General features: G+C 40.8%; 1 protein-coding gene across 7 annotated transcripts in view; it reads left to right on the top strand.

Annotated features, from left to right (window-relative positions):
- The window catches only part of lmbr1 (limb development membrane protein 1), a 217,929-nt gene that overhangs the window by 156,164 nt on the left and 39,587 nt on the right, over positions 1-22,178 (top strand). For all 7 annotated transcript variants that reach the window (XR_013499892.1, XM_078232320.1, XM_078232309.1 and 4 more), the window contains 3 exons: positions 7,117-7,190; positions 7,435-7,525; positions 8,660-8,726. Coding sequence is in view for 6 of the 7 variants with exons in the window: in XM_078232320.1 (XP_078088446.1) it covers positions 7,117-7,190; positions 7,435-7,525; positions 8,660-8,726 (232 nt within the window). In the remaining variant the exon portion in view is untranslated. The remainder of the gene's footprint in view (positions 1-7,116; positions 7,191-7,434; positions 7,526-8,659; positions 8,727-22,178) is intronic.

Genomic DNA, 22,178 nt, shown 5'->3' with positions numbered 1-22,178 from the left:
TGTGGGAGGAAACCGGAGCACCCGAAGGAAACCCACGCAGAGACGGGGAGAATGTCCACCAACATGTGCATCACTCGCTAAACCGGGCATGACCTGCTGAAATTGTAGTTCTGTTAATGAAAACATTTGAATGGAAAAATCTAAAGGTGGCTGTTGAACATTTCAAATGATGGTCCTTTGACTAATTCCTTTGGCAACTTGTTCCATTGTGGAAATGTCCTTGGGAAGAAAGATTGTTGATGCACTGTCTTGGAAATAAATGGGGGGGTCCTTGTAATTTGTGCAGATGGCCACCTTGTGGTTTGTCATTGCCGGTGAGTACCAATGTTTGTTTCTGTCAATTCCCACAAGTTCATTCCATATTTTAAAGAACAAGGCCAGACTATTATTCTCCCACCTTTGCTGTAGTGTTTCCCATTCCAAATCTTTCATCAAGGATGTGACATGGGAATGGTTCCAGGAATGAGGAATTGCAGTTACTGGATAGACTAGAAATGCTTAGATTGATCTCCTTAGAGCAGGAAAGACTAAGAGGAGTCTTGATCGAAATGTTTAAAATCATGTAGAATTTAGAGTTTTCCAAAAAAGAAGGGCTGTTCCAAAGGATGAAAAGCAGGTCACCAAAGGACACAAATTTAAGGTCATTGCAAAAGAACCAGTGGTAACATGAAGAAAAAAATTCGAACTAAATGAATGGTTAGAATGTGGAATGCGTTGCCTGATATGATGGTGGATACACATTCAACAATAACCTTCAAAAGGGAATAATTGAATACTTGAATGAGAAAAGGATTCCAGGGATATGCAGAAATAACCAGTGAATGGGATTAACTGGATTGCACTTGGAAAGATCTGGCATGGACCTGATGGGCCAAATACCATCTCCTGTGCTTTACTAATCCGAGTCCAGCTATGGAACTTTTGATTCCCTTCAGTCAGATCGCTCTTCTGGTCTCACACTTGGTACATATAAAGTTTAAAGTTTATTGATTAATCACAAGTAAGGCTTACATTAACGCTGCAATGAAGTTACTGTGAAATTCCCCTAGTCACCACACTCCAGCTCCTGTTTGGGTCAATGCACCTAACCAGCATGTCTTTCAGACTGTGGGAGGAAACCGGAGCAACCGAAGGAAACCCATGCAGACACAGGGAGAACATGCAAACTCCACACAGACAGTGATTCAAGCCAGGAATTGAACCTGGGTCCCTGGCACTGTGAGGCAGCAGTGCTAACCACTGTGCTGCCCACTGTGCCACCCACATATTAAGAAAAAGGAGTGGATACAGAAAGAAGTAAGCATAAATAGATATCTAATTGATACTATAGCACTGAAATTATCAAAGAGCTGATGCTAAAACTCAACAAATTGTATTTCTCTGGTGGAAAAACTTCAATGGGTACATAAAATCCAGACTGAGAAACCTATCCATCAGCACCCATGTGATATTGATTCTATCACTTTGGCTCACTCTTGCCAGCTGCGAGTCCTCCACATCAAAGAACACCAAATTTCTTCTTCCACACCCGCCTCCCCGCAATACTGTTAATACCTCCGAAACCCACACCAAACAGATTTAAAGCCAGCTTCCTTTTTAAGGTATAAATTGACCCCAAATTAACATGTAGTCCTTCAATAACACTTGGACATTCTGGAACTTTGGTAAACTTTGAACATTATAGAATGGAAAATATAGGGTTGCAAGACTGTGCTCTCATGAGTTTCGGATGATTATTTGCATTGGAACTTTCCTCTTAGTGGTGACATCTTTGAAATTTCTATCTTTCACCTTCTGGTACATTTGTTTTGTAATATTTGCATTTATCTGGTTTATTGTGTTTTTAAATTAATTGTCACATTCAACTATTTTAGCAACTTCAAAGAATTGTGTTAATAAAATTGAAGGATACTGATGTAATGTCAGAAAGCAGGTATTATCTTTTAACAAGCACCTAATTTTTGTTGGGGAATTTGGAAGTGTTTGAAGATATCACAATACCTGCTCCCTTGTTTAATGAATGCTTTAAAAAACTATCAATATACTTACCTTTGTGAAAGCTTGGAAAAGGTGATCAACAGAATGGGGCTTATAACTTTTGAGTTTACTTAAATCCAACAGTGCTCTAATCTTAATTTCCTTTTGCGCTGGTTTTCAGCACAAAATGGTGTATGGTTTCAAAAAGCTAGATTAACATTTCACCTGTTTTTGGTACTGAAGTGTGAAACACAAACATGAAAGGGATCGGAGAAATACAGAAACGCAGCTGATAAAATATGGATTGTATTGAACGCTAAATGTTTCATGATAATGAACTTTCACACAGTCGTGCACAAGCATCAAAGCAGCTTCTTTGGTGTTTGTTGCAGCATGAAGTGCATTGAATTTGCTGCTCTGAAGTGTACAAGGTCACATACAGTGTAAATACCTTTTTTTTTGTCTGAATTAGTAAATAGTTTGTTTATGGCAAGTTACCAGTAAATACTTTCACCTATTGATCAACTCCTTTTCTTATCTACAACAAAATGTCTTTTAATCTCTATGCTTTCTTCCCTGTTCAAGAAAGAAAATCCATTGTTGGTTGCCTTATGATGCTAACCGTGAACACAACATCGTCACGTTAATAACTTTGTCCACTATATTTTAAACAGACTGAGATTTTTTTTTACATTAGCTACTGGATTTCTTTCCCCTGCAAAGTTGATAGGAATTGTCACTGTATTTAAATCTACTGACTCAGTTTTGCATCATTGACAGATGTCCCTCGATTCGAGGGTTATATCTACACAGGGTCACAAGTTTCTGCCATGGATCGTCATGTGACTCTACAGGCCGATTCTTGACCCTCAAATCTTTGAGCATGTGGGCAGGATGGCCCATGAGGCAGTGGGATCCAGAGTGCAGGATTTGCTTCCTTTGCTTTCCTGCTCTGCTGCTGTTCTGCCTCATCATTAAGATGATGCAACACAAAGCATGATGCAGCTTGATGGACAAGTTGTCAACATTCGGAACGATTGGTTGCAAGCCGCTCCTGTTCATTAATGTCAATGCTGCCATGCTTCAAGGAAAGCTTCAGAGTTCTTTGAAGTGTTTTCTATGCCTTCCCTGGGATGTCAGTCACTTGACAGTTAAGAAAACAAAGCCTGACGGGGCGATGTGTTTCAGCCACCTGGGCACAGTGTCCAGTCCATCGAAGTTGATTTTGTAGAGTTTTGCCTGAATGCTTACGGGGCTGACTACAGAAAGGTCCTCCTATTGAATCCATAAGATGCAGCGGGAGCATTGCTGAGGGGAATTTAGTAAGCTAGGACTTTTGTTGACTGGATCATAGTATAAATCTGCATATAATTTTGTTTCATGTGTGGGACATTGGGGCAAAGTTATTGTCTGCAGAATCTTGATGGGTTGATAGTCATAATTCAGTGGTGTGTCAAAGCACAATGATTGAGACCAACTTGCCGCTGCAGCTGCCTTCTCCCTTTGCAGCTGGTGGGATATTCCTTTTTCCTTCTTGTTCTGTCATTGAGAACTTTTTAGACCACACTTTTGTCTTACATCTCCACTACCGATCTTGCCACCATGTGTGGCCCTACTGAGAGCAAGGAGCTCCCAACAGCATCAGGATCGCCAGAGCACGCAATCCTCTACAGGACATCAAGGTGGTGATCCATGGCGAGGATCAGTTTTTCATGGAATTCCCCCTTTTCCCTAATTTGGTGGAGAGGTGTGGTATCCCTTAACTAATTAGGCACTTTGAACATTTGTACTGTTTAAGGGGGCTATTCCAATATGAGCAGTGGAAAGAAGCATGAGGGTGAATGTAGCACAGCCAAACCAGACCTATCCTCTTGTCATCTGGCATTCAAGTGTACTTCCCAACAGTCATTGCTGAATAATAATCAGCAAATAATATTGAAGTATGAGCATCTGAACTGGCTTCTCTTACCCATCCCCACCCACACCACCGCACCCATCATCCCAATATATGATAAGAGTGCTTAACCAATTGTAATTCCCCATCACCAGATCAGTTAACTTGGCATAAGATGGGGCTTCCTGGTCTCAAAGGCTCAGTTCTGCTCCAGGTAATACATTTTCCAATTGAGTCATCAGTGGAACTATTTGTTAGCATTTTAAAATGACATTAGAATGACATTATATGCCTTCATTAAGTAAATCTTGATTTACATCTAGTCAAGTAAGAATTTCTACCTACCTATTTTTCCACTTTTGATTCGGATTATTAATTAAAATAATTCTGACATATTTGCAGTGATACATGTGTTATCTCAGATTTAGTCAAAGAAATAAAATGATTATTTCAACTACCACAGCTTGCATTTCCCCCTTTCTATTCCAACTTACTCCAATGTTTTAGTTTTTGGAACAGCCTGTTCTGAAATCCATCTAAATCTTCATGCTAGCTGATGGGAAAAATGGGGCTGTTTTTTGTTAGGTTTTATATGGCAGTGTTAATTTCCACACACTGGTTTTTGCAAAGCTATGTTTGGTGACCTGAATGCGGTTGTGTATTAACTCAAATAGCATGTTTGCTAACACCACTGAAAAGCTTTCTGTGCTTCAACCCTTACTCTTTAAACAAACACCTTCAGTGGTATAGTACATTTTTTTGAGAGCTGAAAAGGAGGTTTTGACTCAGAAGGCTGTGATTTTTAACTTGTGGTTGTTTTTCACTTTGAAGCAGCCATTGCCACGATACAATTGTAATAGAGAGCTAAGTGAAAGTTCCCAGATTTCTTATTTGAAATGATGGCCAGGTTTTTTTTTGGAGCTGCTCCTGCTCTGCTATCATGACTTTTCTGAATTTGCTGAGGAAATTCTATTTTTGCTTAGAGGAAATTCCTGAATATGTAAAGTGTTTGCTTCTAATTAGGGATGAAATTTATTCCATAAGTTTTGATTTTTGTCTCCACCCTTTTCTTAAAACTCACATGCACAATGGGCTAAAAGGTCAAAATCACTGCAAGTTTTGTCTTTAAACATATCTATGTCACAAATCTTTGTGACCTACAACAATTTTATTGGATTTAATTATTGAAAAAGTATTATTGTGTTACATCTAAGATACATCTTTGATGTCCTTAAGATGACAAACAATGGTTTTTATTCTGGCTAGCATTGGTTCTATTTATGCATTATTGAGGGGACCATCTTTTGAATACAACCTTTGTTAGGTTGCCACAGTTAAGTTATTCAATTTGAGGTTGTACTTTCCACTGTTTGATCTTTGTTCTTTCATTTCAAACATTTAAGCGTTCACTGAAATATGTTCTTAAACTTTGTTCTCGAGTTGTGAGCAGCGTTGGGAAATTCAGTATTGATTATCCACTCCTAGTTGCCTTTTCTTAAAAAGAAAGTGGAGGTAAGCCTTCCTGAACCAGTGCTGTTCACCAATTTTATTCTCATTTGCAAGCTACTCAGTTGTACCGCTGTGTGGGCGGCACGATGGCACAGTGGTTAGCACTACTGCCTCACAGTGCCAGGGACCCAGGTTCGATTCCCGGCTTGGGTCACTGTCTGTTTGGAGTTTGCACGTTCTCCCCATGTCTGCGTGGATTTCCTCTGGGTGTTCCGGTTTCCTCCCACAGTCCAAAGATGTGTGGGTTAGGTTGGCCATGCTCAATTGACCCTGGTTTTGGGGAGATTAGCAGGACAAATATGTTGGGTTACGGGGTTGTTGTCAGTCCAGGCTCGATGGGCCGAATGGCTTCCTTCTGTACTGTAGGGATTTTGATTCTATGACAATATGTCACTTCAGAGGATAGTTAAGAATCAGTTGGAATTCTAGAGTCACATGTAAGTCAGACTACCACAGCAGGTTTTCTTAAAGAACATTCGTGAACCAGTTGGGTCTATATAACAAGATGATAGCTTCCTGGCCATTTTTATTGGTATTAGTTTTTGTTTAATTTCTAAATTCTCCAGTGACAGAATTTGAATTTGGTTTCTTAGGATTATTAGTCGAGGGCTTTGGCTTAGTTATCCAATAGTGTAACCACTGTACAGTGTCCAGGACATGGCACTTTACATGACCTTGTTATGACCTAACCCAGACTGTGATGGCGAGCTTTTTGCTTACATTGCTTGTACTTTAAAAACATAATCTGCAGTGCCACATTCATGACCTAAATGAGGCAGAATACATTGATTTATTTTCAGTCATGGTTATACATAACAGTTTCCCTTTTCATGATACAAAGCAGAAATAAATTGCCTTTTTTGGTAAACCATATCTAAGCCCTTCTTAAAAAAATTGAATACCTTTTAAATAAAAGTTTTGAATTCACCAGATGTTTTTAAGATATTGAAGATTCAGTTTATTCTCTTCAGATGCTGACTACTCTCGTTAATACTTGCAGAAGCAGAGATTAGAATTTTGTTTTAAAGCACTTTTTAAAAAAAGATTTGCATTTATATCGGGTTTTATATCTCAAGGTGTTACTGTAATTTTTGTAATGTGCAGTGACTGTCATGTAGGCAAACGCAGCAGCAATGCCCCATATATTATAATGGGGATATTCAGTTATGCTTTTTGATGGTGGTTGAAGTAAGAATGTTTGCCAACAAAAGGGGAAAACCCCATGCTCCTTTTCAAATACTATCGTGTGATTTTTAAAAAAAATTGCCATTTGAAGGAACTCTTGATTTGTTGTTTCAATAACATAACATTAATTCATGTAAAATAAAGAATACACTTGATTTTAAACCAAAGATATAGGGATTTAAAGTCTTGAATATTTGCAGGTTCTATAAATCTGTCACAAAAACTGCTAGAAAACTACAGCTACTCTGACAGCATTTGACCAGATGCACAGCCTACCTAGAAAATAACTTGCTTGTTTCTTTGCAGATTCTGGTGCACCTGTCCTTGCAATTTCATTATTTTCTGTTTATTAATTTTGAGAATCCTTGCATTTTGCCAAGATATTAAGATTGTTTATAGATGCCACCTATTCCATTTTGCCGACAATTTTGTTGATTGAAAGTAGCCATGCTGTGATGTGCATTCTCATCGTTGAGAGACAAAAATAAAGTGCCTGGGCCTCCAGGTTTGTTTCATGGGAGAGAAACTTTATGCTTTTTCTCCTCTTTCAGGAACTCGGCCTTGGTAAAGCCTCTCTGTCTGCATTTGGGTTTGTTGGTGCGGCGATTGAAATCATCCTGATTTTGTATCCTTTTTCCCAGTCATGTCTGTTAACAAGTATTATAAGCAGTTTTCTGGGACAGTGGTATTTTACTAAGAGTTGAATTTAGGAAAACAGTAGTGATAGCTTGGACCATGTTACCACAGAGACACTTGAGAGAAATTCTTTGTTGTATCCAACTCTAAGGAAGTGAAGGAGATAGTTAAGAATATGAATGAAACCCTTGCATTCCTCACTATGCAGAAGTCGTCCTCCTTAATTCTCACAGCTATCTGATGGTGTCCTCTGTCGTCGGCTTCTATAGCCTCCGGTTCTTTGCAGCCCTCACTCCCACGAAAGACGACACAACCATGACAAAGGTATGGTGGGCAGAGGTGATGATGTATACGTGGCCCCTCTTGTAACCAGACAGCTGGCTGGTTTTCTTCAGTAATTGCCTTTAATGGCTCATTTGCAATGACCAATATTTGTTTGTGTGCTGCGTAAACACAAACTGGAAGATTTTCATAAAACTAGGTAGTGGAGAAAAAGGATGTACTCTGTTTGGTTTGGATGGTGTCCATTCACTTGTAAATAGCTTGGGATGGAAAGGCTTGTTAACTAGCTATAGAAATCCAGTGAAAGGACTTTTCTTCAAAGGAAACATCTGCTAATGAGTAACTTTAATTGAACTAATTGTACCTCTAATGCTAGCATATAAGCTGTAGAATTTGGTTTATTTAGAGTGTCTACAGAAACTTGTTCTTCAAAGCGCGCTGCTAAGATTGAAGATCTAAAACTTCAAAACTGCTCACAGAGACAGATGGTGCCATCTCTGATTTGCATATATAAACTAGAGATTTAAGACTATCACTGTACCATGATTTTTGTAGCAACGTTGCTAGAATCCTTTTTCTGTTATTTAAGCAGGTTGAAAAGAGTTTTAAAAAGCCCCCACAGTATTCTGTGTAACAATAACCATTGCACTCAACTAAGAGGTGAATGCAAACAAAAATATATTTTGTCTGAAGGGAAACTTCTAGTAACTGCTTTGTAGTGAACTAAATCCCAAAATAAGAATTCTTTTAACAAAAGTGCTCCTTAATCCTATATAATTTTTTTGGAAGGAATTCATTGTCTATTGCTGAGATTGCTTTTTTGAATTTTTTCTGAGAGGAGAAAGATGACAGCTGCACCGCTGACCATGAGGCAGGATTACCTACAACTTAGTTTCATTTTCTAGAACAATCTACAGTCTTTGTTATATTCAACAGTTTCGCTATATTTGACTGTATTTTCCAATATCTGTTGCTCAAACATTCCACCCCAAAATTTTGTACCAATGCAACCAAAATATAATTCGACAAATCAACTAAGATGCATAAACCTCTGAATGATTCTTTGGAAATAATTATTTTTGTCATATTGTTTGAATATAACACCATATTCACATTGGTTTACAGGTCAGAAACTCGATATTCGTTTCTTTTAACATTTTTCCTTCACTCCAACAGATTATTGGAAATTGTGTCTCAATATTGGTCCTTAGTTCTGCATTACCTGTTATGTCAAGAACCTTGGGTAAGCTGTGTTTTATTCTTGTGCAAGCACTTGCAAACTGCCTCACGGGTTGAAATGTAGATTTTCAGTTTAAAATGATGACTGTTAGAACGTATGGTTCTATACTTCGTATGTACTTGTTTTTAATCTTGTAAATTTTAAATTAAAAAAAAATCAAAACAGCAAATTCGGATGAACTGGAAAAGTCTAATGATAAATGTGCACTGGTGCTGTGGAATTTCCAAAGTGAAGGCAGACAAAATTAATCAGTGTGATGACATGCATAAGAAGTTCCCTTTAAAGAATAGAAATTAGAAGGTCCTGATTGATGGGTGTTTTTTGAATGGAGGGACATAAATAGTGATTCCCCCTAGGGGTCAGTGTTGGAACCTTTTTTTAAAAACATAGATAAGTGAGCCTTGAAAGTTGACCACACAGCCACTCATTTTCTCGTGCTAACAGCCTACTCATGTTCCAATATGGTGAATAGGAAGCATGTACACGGTTTTGGTTGGGAGTTTGCCACCTCTCCTGTTGGTCACGGTAGATGTGTGGATGACAGGACCACATGTTGGCGTTATGTAAAGGCAGAATAATTTATTTAAATTTCAGTCCTCAAAGTTCAAAATTTATTTATTAGTGTCACAAGTAGGCTTACATCAACACTACAATGAAGTTACTGTGAAAGTCCCCTAGTCGCCACATTCTGGCTCCTGTTCGGGTACACTGAGGGAGAATTTAACATGGCCAATGCACCTAATCAGCACGTCTTTCGGACTTGCTGGACCCGTTTCGATTTTCAACTGCCCCCAGTGTTTCATTTGCCACTTGCACAGCACAATGTGGTGCTAACCTTCACAAGTACCACCACACTAGTGATGTTTCGTGCAGGTTAGTTTCTGATTTCTCTTTTCAGACTGCCGACTAATTACTGTTTATTGGCATGTTTCATCACTTTTCCAAATTTACTTTGTCTGTGCTGAGCAGGATTTTGCTGCTGTTGCACTTTCATTGGCTGCAATCATGGATAGTCTCATAGAATTGTTTTTGGGGCTGCAGGACGAGGGAGAGCAACCAGACAGACTGCAAAGAACGGAAGCAGCTGCCGCAAGAGGGAGGAGTGCAGGACTACTCTGATGCTTTGGTGTCCTTGTTTACTTGGCCCCCTGAGGCAAGATGTCAGTTGTCTAATTGTTTCTGGCACCAATATGAGCTGCCATAGTAACTTCTGGACACACACACACACACACACACACCCACACACACACACCCCCCCCGGAACCAAATTCTACATGTAGCCTTGCGACAACTTAGATCTGCACTGCTCTATTATCCATGACATTGTTTGCAAGCTTTCTGGCAGGCTGCCCAGTGTACCTAGTACTGCTTGACAGATACCTATGAGTGTTTTTAAATAGCCTATGCAACATCTCCTCTGGTGTTGCAAGTTGCCACTGCTTTGACTCTGATAAAGCCAGCATGCATCCTTTGAGGAGGTAGAGGGTGTGCACCTGAACTCCTCCCTGGTGCCAACATGATGCCTGGAGTTATGTGCAGCCTTCTGCTGGAAAGACGATGCAGAAGGGAAGGCTTTAGATTCCTGGGACACTGGAACAGCCTCTGGGGAGTTGGCACCTTTACAAGTCGGACAGGTTGCACCTGAACAAGGCTGGGACTGAGTTCCTTGTAGGGTGTTTGATTAGTGCTATTGGGAGGGCTTTAAACTAATTTAGCAGGGGTGTGGGGATCTAAAGGAAATATTGAGAGGAATACCAGAATGACAAAGTACTAGGAGGAACAGAAAACACTAGTATCAAGAATAGTACATTAATAGGTGAAGTCAGAGTAAGGGAGAAAGTAATGGTGTCTAAATCAGGGTCACTGTGCATGTACGTGACTGCATGGAGTACAGTAAATAAGATTGGGGGTTACAGGTGCAGATTGTGTTGTGGAAATATGATGTTATAGTGATAACAGAGATCTGGACAGAGATCTGGATCAGGGAAGGGCAGGACTGGGTGTTGGAAATATTCCGGGGTACAATGTGTTCAGAGAGGAGGAGGGGTGGCAGTTTTGGTCAAGAAGAGTATTGCTGTTTTGGAGAAAGAGGATGTCCCAGACGATCCAAGGACAGATTCAATTTGACTGGAGCCAAGGAACAAAAAGGGTGCAATTACATTCTCGATGTAGTCTATAGATCACCAGCTAGTGAGAAGGATGTAGAAGTAAAAAATATAATTGAGTAGTTATAATGGGGGACTTCAATTACCTGAATGTACTCTGTGATAGTGTAAAGGGTGGAGAGGGGCAAAAATTCCTAGATTGTGTTTAAGAAAATTTTCTACAACAATACAGTTTCTACAAGAAAGGATGCACTGTTGGATCTGGTTCTTGGAAATGAGCTGGGCCAAGTAGATCAAGTGTCAGTGGGGAACTATATCGGAGACAGTGATCATTATATTGTTTTTTTAAATTCATTCATGGGGCATGGGCGTCGCCGGCTGGTCAGAGTTTATTGTCCATCCCTAGTTGCCCTTGAGAAGGTGGTGGTGAGCCGCCGCCTTGAACCGCTGCTGTCCGTGTGCTGTGGGTTGACCCACATTGCGGTTAGGGAGGTTTATGATGATGATAGGAAAGGATAAAATAATTAACTGGGGAGAGCTAACTTCAATGGGGAAAGAACAGAGTTGGGCACGACTGGAACAAGAGGATGGTGGAAAAATCTATAGCTGAACAATGGGCTACCTTCAGAACTGAAATGGTATGGACACAGTTAAGGTATAATCCCTTAACAGGAAAAGATAGGGTAAACAAATCCAGAGCACCCTGGATGAAAAAGGAGATATAAATGAAAATAAGGAAGAAAATGTGTACTTATGACAGGTCAGGTAGAAAATACAATTGGGAACCAAGAGGAATACAGAAGGTTCAGTGGGGAGGTGAAAAAACACATTAGAGAAGCGAAGAGGGATTAGGAGAAAAGACTGGTAGCCAGCATAAAGGGGAGTCCCTAAATTTTCTATAAGCATAGAAATAGTAAAAAAGTGGTAAAAGGAGTAGGGTTGATTAGGGACCAAAAAGAGAATTTGCACATGCAGTCTGGGGCATGTTTGTATTAATACTTTGCACCTGTCTTTACCAAGGAGGTAGATTCTACCCAGGCCATGGCAACAGGCGAGGAAACTTTGTCCCTAGAAGGGTTCAAAATTGATGAGGAGGAAGTGTTGAATAGACTGTCAGTCCTGTAAGTTGACAAGGCACCGGGACCAGATGATATACATCCAAGGGTGTTGAAGGAAGTGAGAATAGAAATTGCAGGAGCGCTGGTCATAATCTTTCTGTCTTCTCCAGAGTAAGGAGAGCTGTCAGAGGGCTGGAGAATTGCAAATGATGTGGAGATGCTGCTCCTTCGTCAGATGGAGTGGAAATCTCCACTCCATCTGACGAAGGAGCAGCGCTCCAAAAGCTAATGGTATTTGCTACCAAATAAACCTGTTGGACTTTAACCTGGTGTTGTTAAAACTCTTACTGCGAATAATAGGAAGCAGAGAGCAATGGTCAATGGATATTTTTCGGGCTGGAGGAAGGTTTATAGCGAGTGATGTTCCCCAGGGCTTGGTATTAGAACCCTTTTCATGATATATACTAATGACATAGATGTTGATGCACATGGGGGAAATTTCAAAGTTTGTGGATGGTACAACATTTTGAAGTAATTTAAACTGAAGAGGACAGTGCAGAAAAGGATGTGGAGAAGTGGTAGAGTGGACAGGTAGGTGGCAGTTGAAGTTCAGCGCAGAGAAGTGTGAGGTGATGCATTTTGGTAGGAAGAACATGGAGAGACAATATAAAATAAGGTGTACAATTCATAAGGGGACACAGGAGCAGAGGGATCTGGGTGTATATGTGCATAGAGCATTGAAGGTGGCAGGACAGGTGGAACGAGCAGTTAATAAAGTATATAGTATGCTGGGCTTTATTAATATGGGTATAGAGTACAAGTGCAAGGAGGTTATGCTGAACTTGTACAAGGCACTAGTTAGACCTCAGCTGGAGTATCGTGTACAGCTCAGGGTGCCACACTATAGGAAGATGCGAATGCATTGGAAAGAGTACAGAAGGCGTTTACAAAAATGGTACCAGGGATCAAAAACTTCAGTTATGAGGATAGATTTGAGAGTTGGGACTATTCTCCTTGGAGAGAAGGTGGCTCATAGGAGATTTGATGGATATGTTTAAAAAATGTGATGTGAGAAAAAGCTTTTTCACACAGCAAGTGGTTCAGATCTGGAATGTACAAAGAACAAAGAACAGTTCAGCACAGGAAACAGGCCCTTCGGCCCTCCAAGCCTGTGCTGCTCCTTGGTCCAACTAGACCAATCGTTTGTATCCCTCCATTCCCAGGCTGCTCATGTGACTATCCAGGTAAGTCTTAAACGATGTCAGCGTGCCTGCCTCCACCACCCTACTTGGCAGCGCATTCCAGGCCCCCACCACCCTCTGTGTAAAAAACGTCCCTCTGATGTCTGAGTTATACTTCGCCCCTCTCAGCTTGAGCCCGTGACCCCTCGTGATCGTCACCTCCGACCTGGGAAAAAGCTTTCCACTGTTCACCCTATCTATACCCTTCATAATCTTGTATACCTCTATTAGATCTCCCCTCATTCTCCGTCTTTCCAAGGAGAACAACCCCAGTCTACCCAATCTCTCCTCATAGCTAAGACCCTCCATACCAGGCAACATCCTGGTAAACCTTCTCTGCACTCTCTCCAATGCCTCCACGTCCTTCTGGTAGTGCGACGACCAGAACTGGACGCAGTACTCCAAATGTGGCCTAACCAGCGTTCTATGCAGCTGCATCATCAGACTCCAGCTTTTATACTCTATACCCCGTCCTATAAAGGCAAGCATACCATATGCCTTCTTCACCACCTTCTCCACCTGTGTTGCCACCTTCAAGGATTTGTGGACTTGCACACCTAGGTCCCTCTGTGTTTCTATACTCCTGATGACTGCCATTTATTGTATAACTCCTCCCTACATTATTTCTTCCAAAATGCATCACTTCGCATTTATCCGGATTAAATTCCATCTGCCACCTCTCCGCCCAATTTTCCAGCCTATCTATATCCTGCTGTATTGCCCGACAATGCTCTTCGCTATCCGCAATTCCAGCCATCTTCGTGTCCTGTCTGGAAGTGTGTTGGAGGCCGGTTCAATTGAGGCATTTAAAAGGGAATTAGATGATTATTTGGTTGGAGCAGTATGCAGGCTTGTGGGGAAAAAGCAGGCAAATAGCACTAAGTCATGTTTGCAGAGCCGGTGCAAACATGATGGGCCAAATGGCCTCCTCCTGCACTGCAACAATTCTGTGATTGTCCTGCAGGAAAGAAGGGAGTGTGCTAACGAGGTGTTTGAAGATATGTGGTGTGGGTATGTGAGGGTTGTAATAGCAGTGAGAATGAGAAGTAAGTATAGTAAGTGTGCTGCAGCAATTGTGTAGCTGTCTGAAGGGAAGGAAAGTCTTGTGTTGTGATGAGTGAGGCTGTACATTGCGGTGGAGGTTTAAGCAAAGACTGAGAGCAGTGTTTGCATTGCCAGTATAGTTGATGCCTGGAGGATTATTGACCCTTAGTGGTGAAAGCGGATGCCCCTCCAGGCTGTTCACTGACTGCACCAGCACCACTAAAGGTAGCAGCCAAGAACCCCGGAGCTCTGTCAACTCTTGCTTCAGCTATTTCGCTAATTGGCAGTATCCGTGGTATCTGCAACCAGAGTGCACCTCCCATTTACCAGAGGTGACACAGTGGTGCAATGGTTAGCACAGCTACCTCACAGTGCCAGGGAGCCTGGTTCAATTCCAGCTTGGGTGATTGTGTGGAGTTTACATGTTCTCCCCATGTCTGTGTGGGTTTCCTCCGGGTGCTTCGGTTTCCTCCCACAGTCCAAAGATGTGCAGGTTAGCTTGATTGGCCATGCTAAATTGCCCTTTGGTGTCCCAAGATGTATAGGTTAGGGGAATTAGTGGGGTAAATATGTGGGGTTGCGGGGATAGGGCCTGGGTAAGATGGTCTGTCGGAGAGTCGGTGCAGACTCAATGGCCCGAATGCCCTCTTTCTGCACTGTGGGGATTCTATGATTTTACATAGAAACTAGAAGCACGAGTAGGCCATTCGGCCCTTCGAGCCTGCTCCGCCATTCATCTTGATCATCGCTGACCATCGAATTCGATATCTTGATCCCCTCCTTCCTCCCATATCCCTTGATCCCTCAGTTTATGATTCCTGAATTCAAGATTGACCAGAAATTCAACTGGACCAGCCAGAAAAATACCATGTTAAAAGAGCAGGTCAGAGGCTTGGTGTTTTGAGTGAGTAACCCACTACTTGACTTTCCAAAGCTAGTCCATCATCTGCAAGGGAAAAGCCAGGAGTGCAATGGAGTACACTCCACTTGTTGGATGAGTGCTGCTTCAACAAAAGTCTGGAAGTTCGATACTTTACAGGACAAAGCAGCCCCATTCATTGGCACCCCATCCTCCAAGTTAAATATTAATTCCCTCCCCCACCTGCATATTGTTGCTGCCATGTGTACCATCTAGAAGGTGCACTGCAGCAACTCGCCAGCACCACCTTTCAAAAATACAACCTCTACCACTTGGAAGAACAAGAACAGGAGGCATGTAAGAGCACCACCGAGTTCCCCTCCAAGTCATGTACCATTCTGAATTGAAACCATATCACCACCGTTGATTCATCGCCACTGGGTCAAAATCTGGAATTTTCCAACCTAGCAGCATTGTGGCTTTACCGGCACTATACAAACTTCAGTGGTTCAAAAAGGCAGCTCACTGTCACTTTCTGGAGGGATGATGTTGGTCTTGCCAGCAATGCCTATATCACATTAATGAGTAAAAAGGGTATAACATAGTATATTTAATAGGTATGTGATCGACATTTTGTACTTTAAAACTAATTATCTTCGATTCTGCTCAAAATAAAGAACCTATTCTATGTCAAAATGAATGATGGGTATATCTGCGTAACAATTGTTTTGCAACCTGATTGGCTGAATCTTTTGCCATAGTTTTACTTTTTTTGTAGTCGGATCCAAATGGAAATAGTTGAATTGTCAGAGGAATTTTAACTTATTGGTTGGTGTTGGTCTAGCAGCTAAGTGGAAAGGCTAGCAGTCCTTCAGATACTAGCAGTCCCTCAGCTTGCTTTAGCTGGCTGATTAAATATCAAATAGTGAATACAAACTGTGACAAAGACAAATAGTGAGTACAAATCAGTACTCAAAGTACTAACTCTGCTCCCTGTATTCTGTTGTCTTCCATCTTGCCTCTATGTAAACAGGTGAGAAATCTGTATTGAAATCTGGATTCAGACTTTCCCCACATCTCACTCCACCTGTCTCAAACCCTCCTATTTCTTTGGGTTAATCTTCCCTAATTCCCTCCAATTCACAGTACATGAAATGATGATGCAAACAGGTTCATCTTTGGAAGATGCCGTTCAGTGCCAATGTGCCCTCGTAGTGAACTAGAGACTGAACAACTGCACCTGTTAGCCAAAAATAAAATCTAATTTGCTTAACTTGTTTGAAAAATGCACCCTGTTTATATAACAATTCATATTGTTTATAGCCTTCATGTGGAATCCCTATAATTGTTTTCATCTTAACTCCTAGAAATAAATGTATTTGTCTATAGGAAGACTAAGAATTAAAGATATGAGACATTGTTGATAGTTCTGATGAAGATCTTGGAGAGGTAGTCTATATGTCCTTTGTGAATCTCTTTAGACTACTAACATTTGTCAGTTTATTAAAGAGTAACATCATGATGGATCTGCTCGCTCATTAGTTTAACGACCTGTCCAAAGACTAACTTCTGTTTTTTATTCTTTTATGGGATGTCGATGTTACCCATTTTTAAATGCCTTCTTTAACTGCTGTTCTCCGTCTGGTGTAGGTACGTTCACAGTGCCGTTAGGAAAGGAGTTCCAAGATTTTTATCCATGAGTGGAGGAACATCAATATAGTTTCAGAAAATTCTTTTGTTTGCATATCATGTTTCGATGATGAGCTCTTTTTGTTAAAGTTTCCATGAAGAGTTTCGTGATCATTTTCCCTTGTGATCAAAACTTGACATTAACAACCTCCATTAGACCAAACTGTTGTTGTCCAACAGCTAACCTAACACGGCTGAATGTTTATTAAATGTAATTTGCATGTGAAGTGGTTGTATCACAGCACATGCTGTGACTAAGAAGCCAGAACGTTGGCAAAAATCTGCCACCTCTTTCAGTAAAAGAATGAGATTCCTGAATCGTTTACTATAGGGATTTATAAAAAGAATAGGAGAGAAGAAAAAAAGAAGCAATTGATCAATTTAAAATTCTGCTAACAAATGCGCAGACACAGCTGTCCAAACAGGATTAATGGGATGTATTAGAGTACAGTGACTCATGCAGTGCTTCAGAAAATATCAAAATTCATAATTTTGCAAGTTATGCTGAGTGGCACTAAATAGCTGAGAAGAAATAAATGTATTTAGCAGAATTATAGATTGCTGCACAATACAGTGCCTGAAGATTGATAAAATTCCAGGTTTGAATGTAGTTTGGAATGCTGGGCAGAGTGAAGCTGTATTTTGAATTGAGAAACTGAGGTGAAGTGCAGGAAACAATTTAGGTTAAAAGGAGTTTAAAAAAGAAGAGATAAATCAGCAAGTAGTGATTAGCTAATGCAACATTTGAGTTTCTAGAATATTGTGAGTGCAACAGGGAGGAGTGACTGAGAAAGCTGAAGAGTTGCATAGCATTGAGGTCTTGGTTGGGTGATGAGTTAGAAGGAATGGGTCTGGATTTCAGCACACTGGGATGTAATATGATATGACTATTTGGATTTTGGAAGGAGCAAGGCAATAACACCATAGTAGAATTTATGAAATAGTTAAAAATGGGTTGCAAAGGAGGGTGGATAGCCTATCATCTTTTCTTGTAATTAGTAGTGCAGAAGGAGTGCTGGAATAGCCTTGTCGCATTTTGCATTAGTATTCAAGTCTTTGATAGACATGGTTCAATGATCAGTTGTTGTAGGTAAAATAAATTTTGTTTAATAAAAATAGTTCTTTGGATGTAGGTTTAGCAAGAGTACAGATTTGGAAGCTGCATTATCACATCAAATGGCAGAGACCAACAAGAGGGTGAGGATGGCACGAACAAAAGTAAAACGTTGTTTGATCTCCAAAAGTTGGCCTAACGAATGGAAGAAACAATGTTGCTCCTTTTCAAGGACATGCAGGAGATCACAATGCTGTGATTCAGCTGTTCCACAGGGAGGCTGAAGGTTGTGCACAGTAAATGCATGCAGTGTGAAAGAGGTTGATGAATGCCACTAAAAGCCTAGATAGGGTTGGATGATGAATGGAGCATATTATTACTAAGGAGCAAAGTAGTAGTAATGGCTCATTCAACGTGGGAATTTGTGAGCAGCGTAACGTGGGTAGCAAGATGACCAGTGAATGATGAGTGCTGATAAATTATAATGTATGTTAGGCTAGAAATGTTTAATTTGATTCAAAATCAACATCTGTAACGCTAGAAGTTACCAATGTATGGATAGCTGCAAAGTACGAGAGATTACCTTTTTAGGGCTACAGATGAACATGAATGACTTTCAAAAGAGAAGGAAAGAAAAATGGACATCTTGGGAGAAAGAGCCTTTCATGAAATTATGCATAACTGGTGAGATTTTTGAGGTTCTAGTGCTTTAGAATCTGAATGCAGCTTCACAAACTGCCATGGTGGGATTTCAACTTTCATTCTGTGGATTATTAGTTTAGACAGGGTGACACAGTGGTTAGCACTACTGCCTCACACCACCAGGGACCTGGGTTCGATTCCCGGCTTTGGCCATTGTCTGTGTGGAGTTTGCACATTCTCCCTGTGCCTCCGTGGGTTTCCTCCAGGTGCTCCGGTTTCCTCCCACAGTTTGAAAGACGTGCTGGTTAGGATCATTGGCCATACTAAATTCTCCCTCAGTGTACCCGAACAGCGCTGGAGTGTGGTGACTAGGGGATTTTCACAGTAACTTCATTGCAGTGTTAATGTAAGCCTACTTGTGACTAATAAATAAACTTTTTTAAAACTTTAGACAACACGGTTAGTAATCCAATAGCATAATCATTACACGACCATGTTCAAAATGATGGAGTAGACATTGAGTTGGAGGGGCTAAGTGCATCAGAAATCATTGTTTTCATAAGCAGAACCAAGCACATGTGTAATTGGAAAGGAGGAGGGATGGAAATAGAGCCAAATGTTACAAGGGACAGCTGTGGCAAGGAACCAGGAAGAGGGGCTGCTGGGCTGCGGGTGCAATAAGAAAGCAGTTAATGCTTCTTTTCAATCAACTTTTCAGAAGCTGAATGCAGTTGATTTGAGAAGTTAGGAGCAATAATTAAAGTTGACTCAGGTTGCTTCAGACTACTCAAAACACCAGGTGTGACGGGCACAATTTTTACCAGAGACAGTGGAGTGATTACTATGATTAAGCAAAGATGTAGGTATCTGATCTGATGGAGGGCGAAGTGAGTCAAAAAACAAATGATCAGAAACATAAAATAATGTTGGACCAGAGAATCATACCCCAACAGTTCGAGGACAGAATCAAGTATTGGATTTCTCCCAGGATTTGTTTTGAAGCCAGGCATTGTACTGAGCATATATTTGCAGTTGACCATCTAGTAAATCAGTTTAAAGACTCTGTCAAAGACACTGCAGCAAGTATGGCAGTGTTTTAACCCCCCTCCCACTGCGCTGAGTTCAGATTCATCTGTGACAGTTGGTGTAACTGAATGCAATAAATCTGCTAATTGACAGGCCGGTGGCATAAAATCCAGCAGGTTCTACCAGTGCCATTCAGGAAAGCAAAGGGAACCTGTGACTTGCGCATGTTTAGCGTTTTATCTCCCCATCTCCAGTTCTATTCTATGTAATGCTCCTTACATTGATAACAGTGCATTATCTGAGTTTGTGAGCAGTGTCACAGGAATCTACAAATTTGACCCAATATTGATCATTCATATACTCATCGTTTAATTGTCACTGCTTTCACAATTTTTAACGGGCATCTTCACTATATGCGGTTGTCCTTGGAGTCCAATTATCTATCTATTTCTTGTAATTGTTAAAGATGAAATAAATATCAAATTCAGCTCCCATATAATTAGTCTTTATTTAACTTTTCAACGGCTGTTTTGTTTTGTACTTGAGGATCAAGGTTTTGATAGTATACAGCTGTGGCAAATCTTATAAGATGTGGGCCACCCAATTTGGATTTATTAAATTAACATTTTCATTCATTTTTTGAATATGAATTGCCATTTACCACGGTGGAGGCAAGATGGTGTAAGCAGAAAATATAGTTTTTAAATTGTGTAGTCATGATCTAAATACCTCATTTCAATGTGATTATTCACACTTTTTTTCAATTGACAACGAGAATTTTTTGAGATGGGAGTGGGAAAGGCCCCCCTCGATATACTGTCTCCGAGCAAATCCATCATAATATGCCTGTGCAGATACTTGCAGACTGCATTATCCTCCTCTCCCATCCAAGATGTGGTTATAACTGCAGAGGGTTAAGTAGGTAACAATATAACTAAAAGAGCATGAGTATTTACATGCAACCTTCGATTTCAAACCTAACTCATTAGAATATGTCACAATTTATGGTGACCTATTTGATCCTGGCAAAGTTATAACAGTGTATATTCAATTCATGTACATACAGTATTAGTGAAGAAAGAGCAAACTTTCATTAGTATCATGCATTATTGGATCTCTTGGGCATCCAAAACATTTCATGTACAATGAATTACTTTGAGATAAAGTCATTGTGGCTGTGCAGGTAAAAGTGGCATCGACTTTGCACACATAGGATCCTACAAAGCATACTGAGATGAATGGTGAATTTGATCTATTATTACTGCCATTACTCGAGAAGAAGTTACTGGGAAAACTACATAACCCATCAGTATGTAACTAGAACAAAGAACAATATAGCACAGGAACAGGCCCTTCGGCCCTCCAAGCCCGCGCTGGTCCAAACTAGTCCAAACTAGTTTATATTTGCCAGTCATCTCCCAACATACAATGATGTGGAGATGCCGGTGTTGGATTGAGGTGGGCACAGTAAGAAGTCTCACAATGCCAGGTTAAAGTCCAACGAGAGGTGGAATATTTGGCTCACAAGATGTGGTGGGTGTTGATGTGAGTTTGACTTTGGCAACATTCAAGGACAAGCTGAGAAATGGTGGGAAAAAACCTTGCAAATCTGGTGCAGAGTGGGAAATGACACTGCAGTCATCTGCAAACTGTCAATCATGTATACCCAAGGTGATCAGTTTAGGTTTGGCATGGAAGCATCTGAGGTTAGATTTTTCCATCAAATGGTTTTTAATACTGACACCAGAAAGCAGTTGGTCTTTGAGGCAAATAGCCTTAATTAGATAAATTGTAAATACTATTGGGGCTGTCACACAGGCTTGCTTGACTCCAGTCCGGATTTGAAAAGTGTCTGTTTCAGATCTCCCATTTAAGACAGTTGTAGGCAGATCATGTTGAATCAATTGCAGATTGTGATGAAATTTCTTGGACAACGTTCTAGGGAGGACAGCGCAAATGCTTCAAACGTGATTTTGGGGGCGGCACAGTGGCTAACATTGCAGCCTCACAGCGGCAGGGACCCGGGTTCAATTCCGGCCTCAGGTCACTGTCTGTACAGAGTTTGCACGTTCTCCCCATGTCTGCGTGGATTTTCTCTGGGTGCTCCAGTTTCCTCCCACAGTCCAAAGATGTGCAGGTTAGGTTGATTGGTCATGCTAAATTGACCCTAGTGTCTGGGGATTAGCTGGGTAAATATGTGGGGTTATGGGAATAGGGCCTGGGTGGGATTGTGGTGGGTGCAGATTCGATGGGCTGAATGGCCTCCTTCTGCACTGTAGGGAATCTATGATTATGAATTTGAAGCTCTCTTTGAAGCATGGCAGCATTGACGTTAATTATGGGGGCAACATGCTTCCAGTTCAGAATGGCAGCAACGTGTCCATCAAGCTGCATCTCACTTTGATTCACAATGTCTTCATGATGAGGCAGAGTGGCAGCAGTCTCTCAATTTAAATAGTCTGCTTTTTTATTCTTATTGCCAAAGTGGACAATCTCACATTTTCTCACATTCTACTCCATTTGCTAATTTTGTGCCCATTCACTTAACCTATCTATACCTATTTGTAGATCCTTTCTATTCTCCTCTCTACTTACTTTCCTACCTATCTTTGGATCATCAGCAATTTTGGCTGCAATACAGTTGGTCCCTTCGCCCTCTGACAAGATTGAGAATCCCATAGGTTGTCTTGCCTACCTGGTGCCAGGGTTCGGGAAATCTCATCTCACTTTGAGTGGG

This window comes from Mustelus asterias, chromosome 2 (genome assembly GCF_964213995.1).
Source record: "Mustelus asterias chromosome 2, sMusAst1.hap1.1, whole genome shotgun sequence".
NCBI lineage: Eukaryota > Metazoa > Chordata > Chondrichthyes > Carcharhiniformes > Triakidae > Mustelus > Mustelus asterias.
The sequence above is the reverse complement of the archived record's forward strand: the minus strand, read 5'-3'. Positions and strand labels throughout refer to the sequence as shown.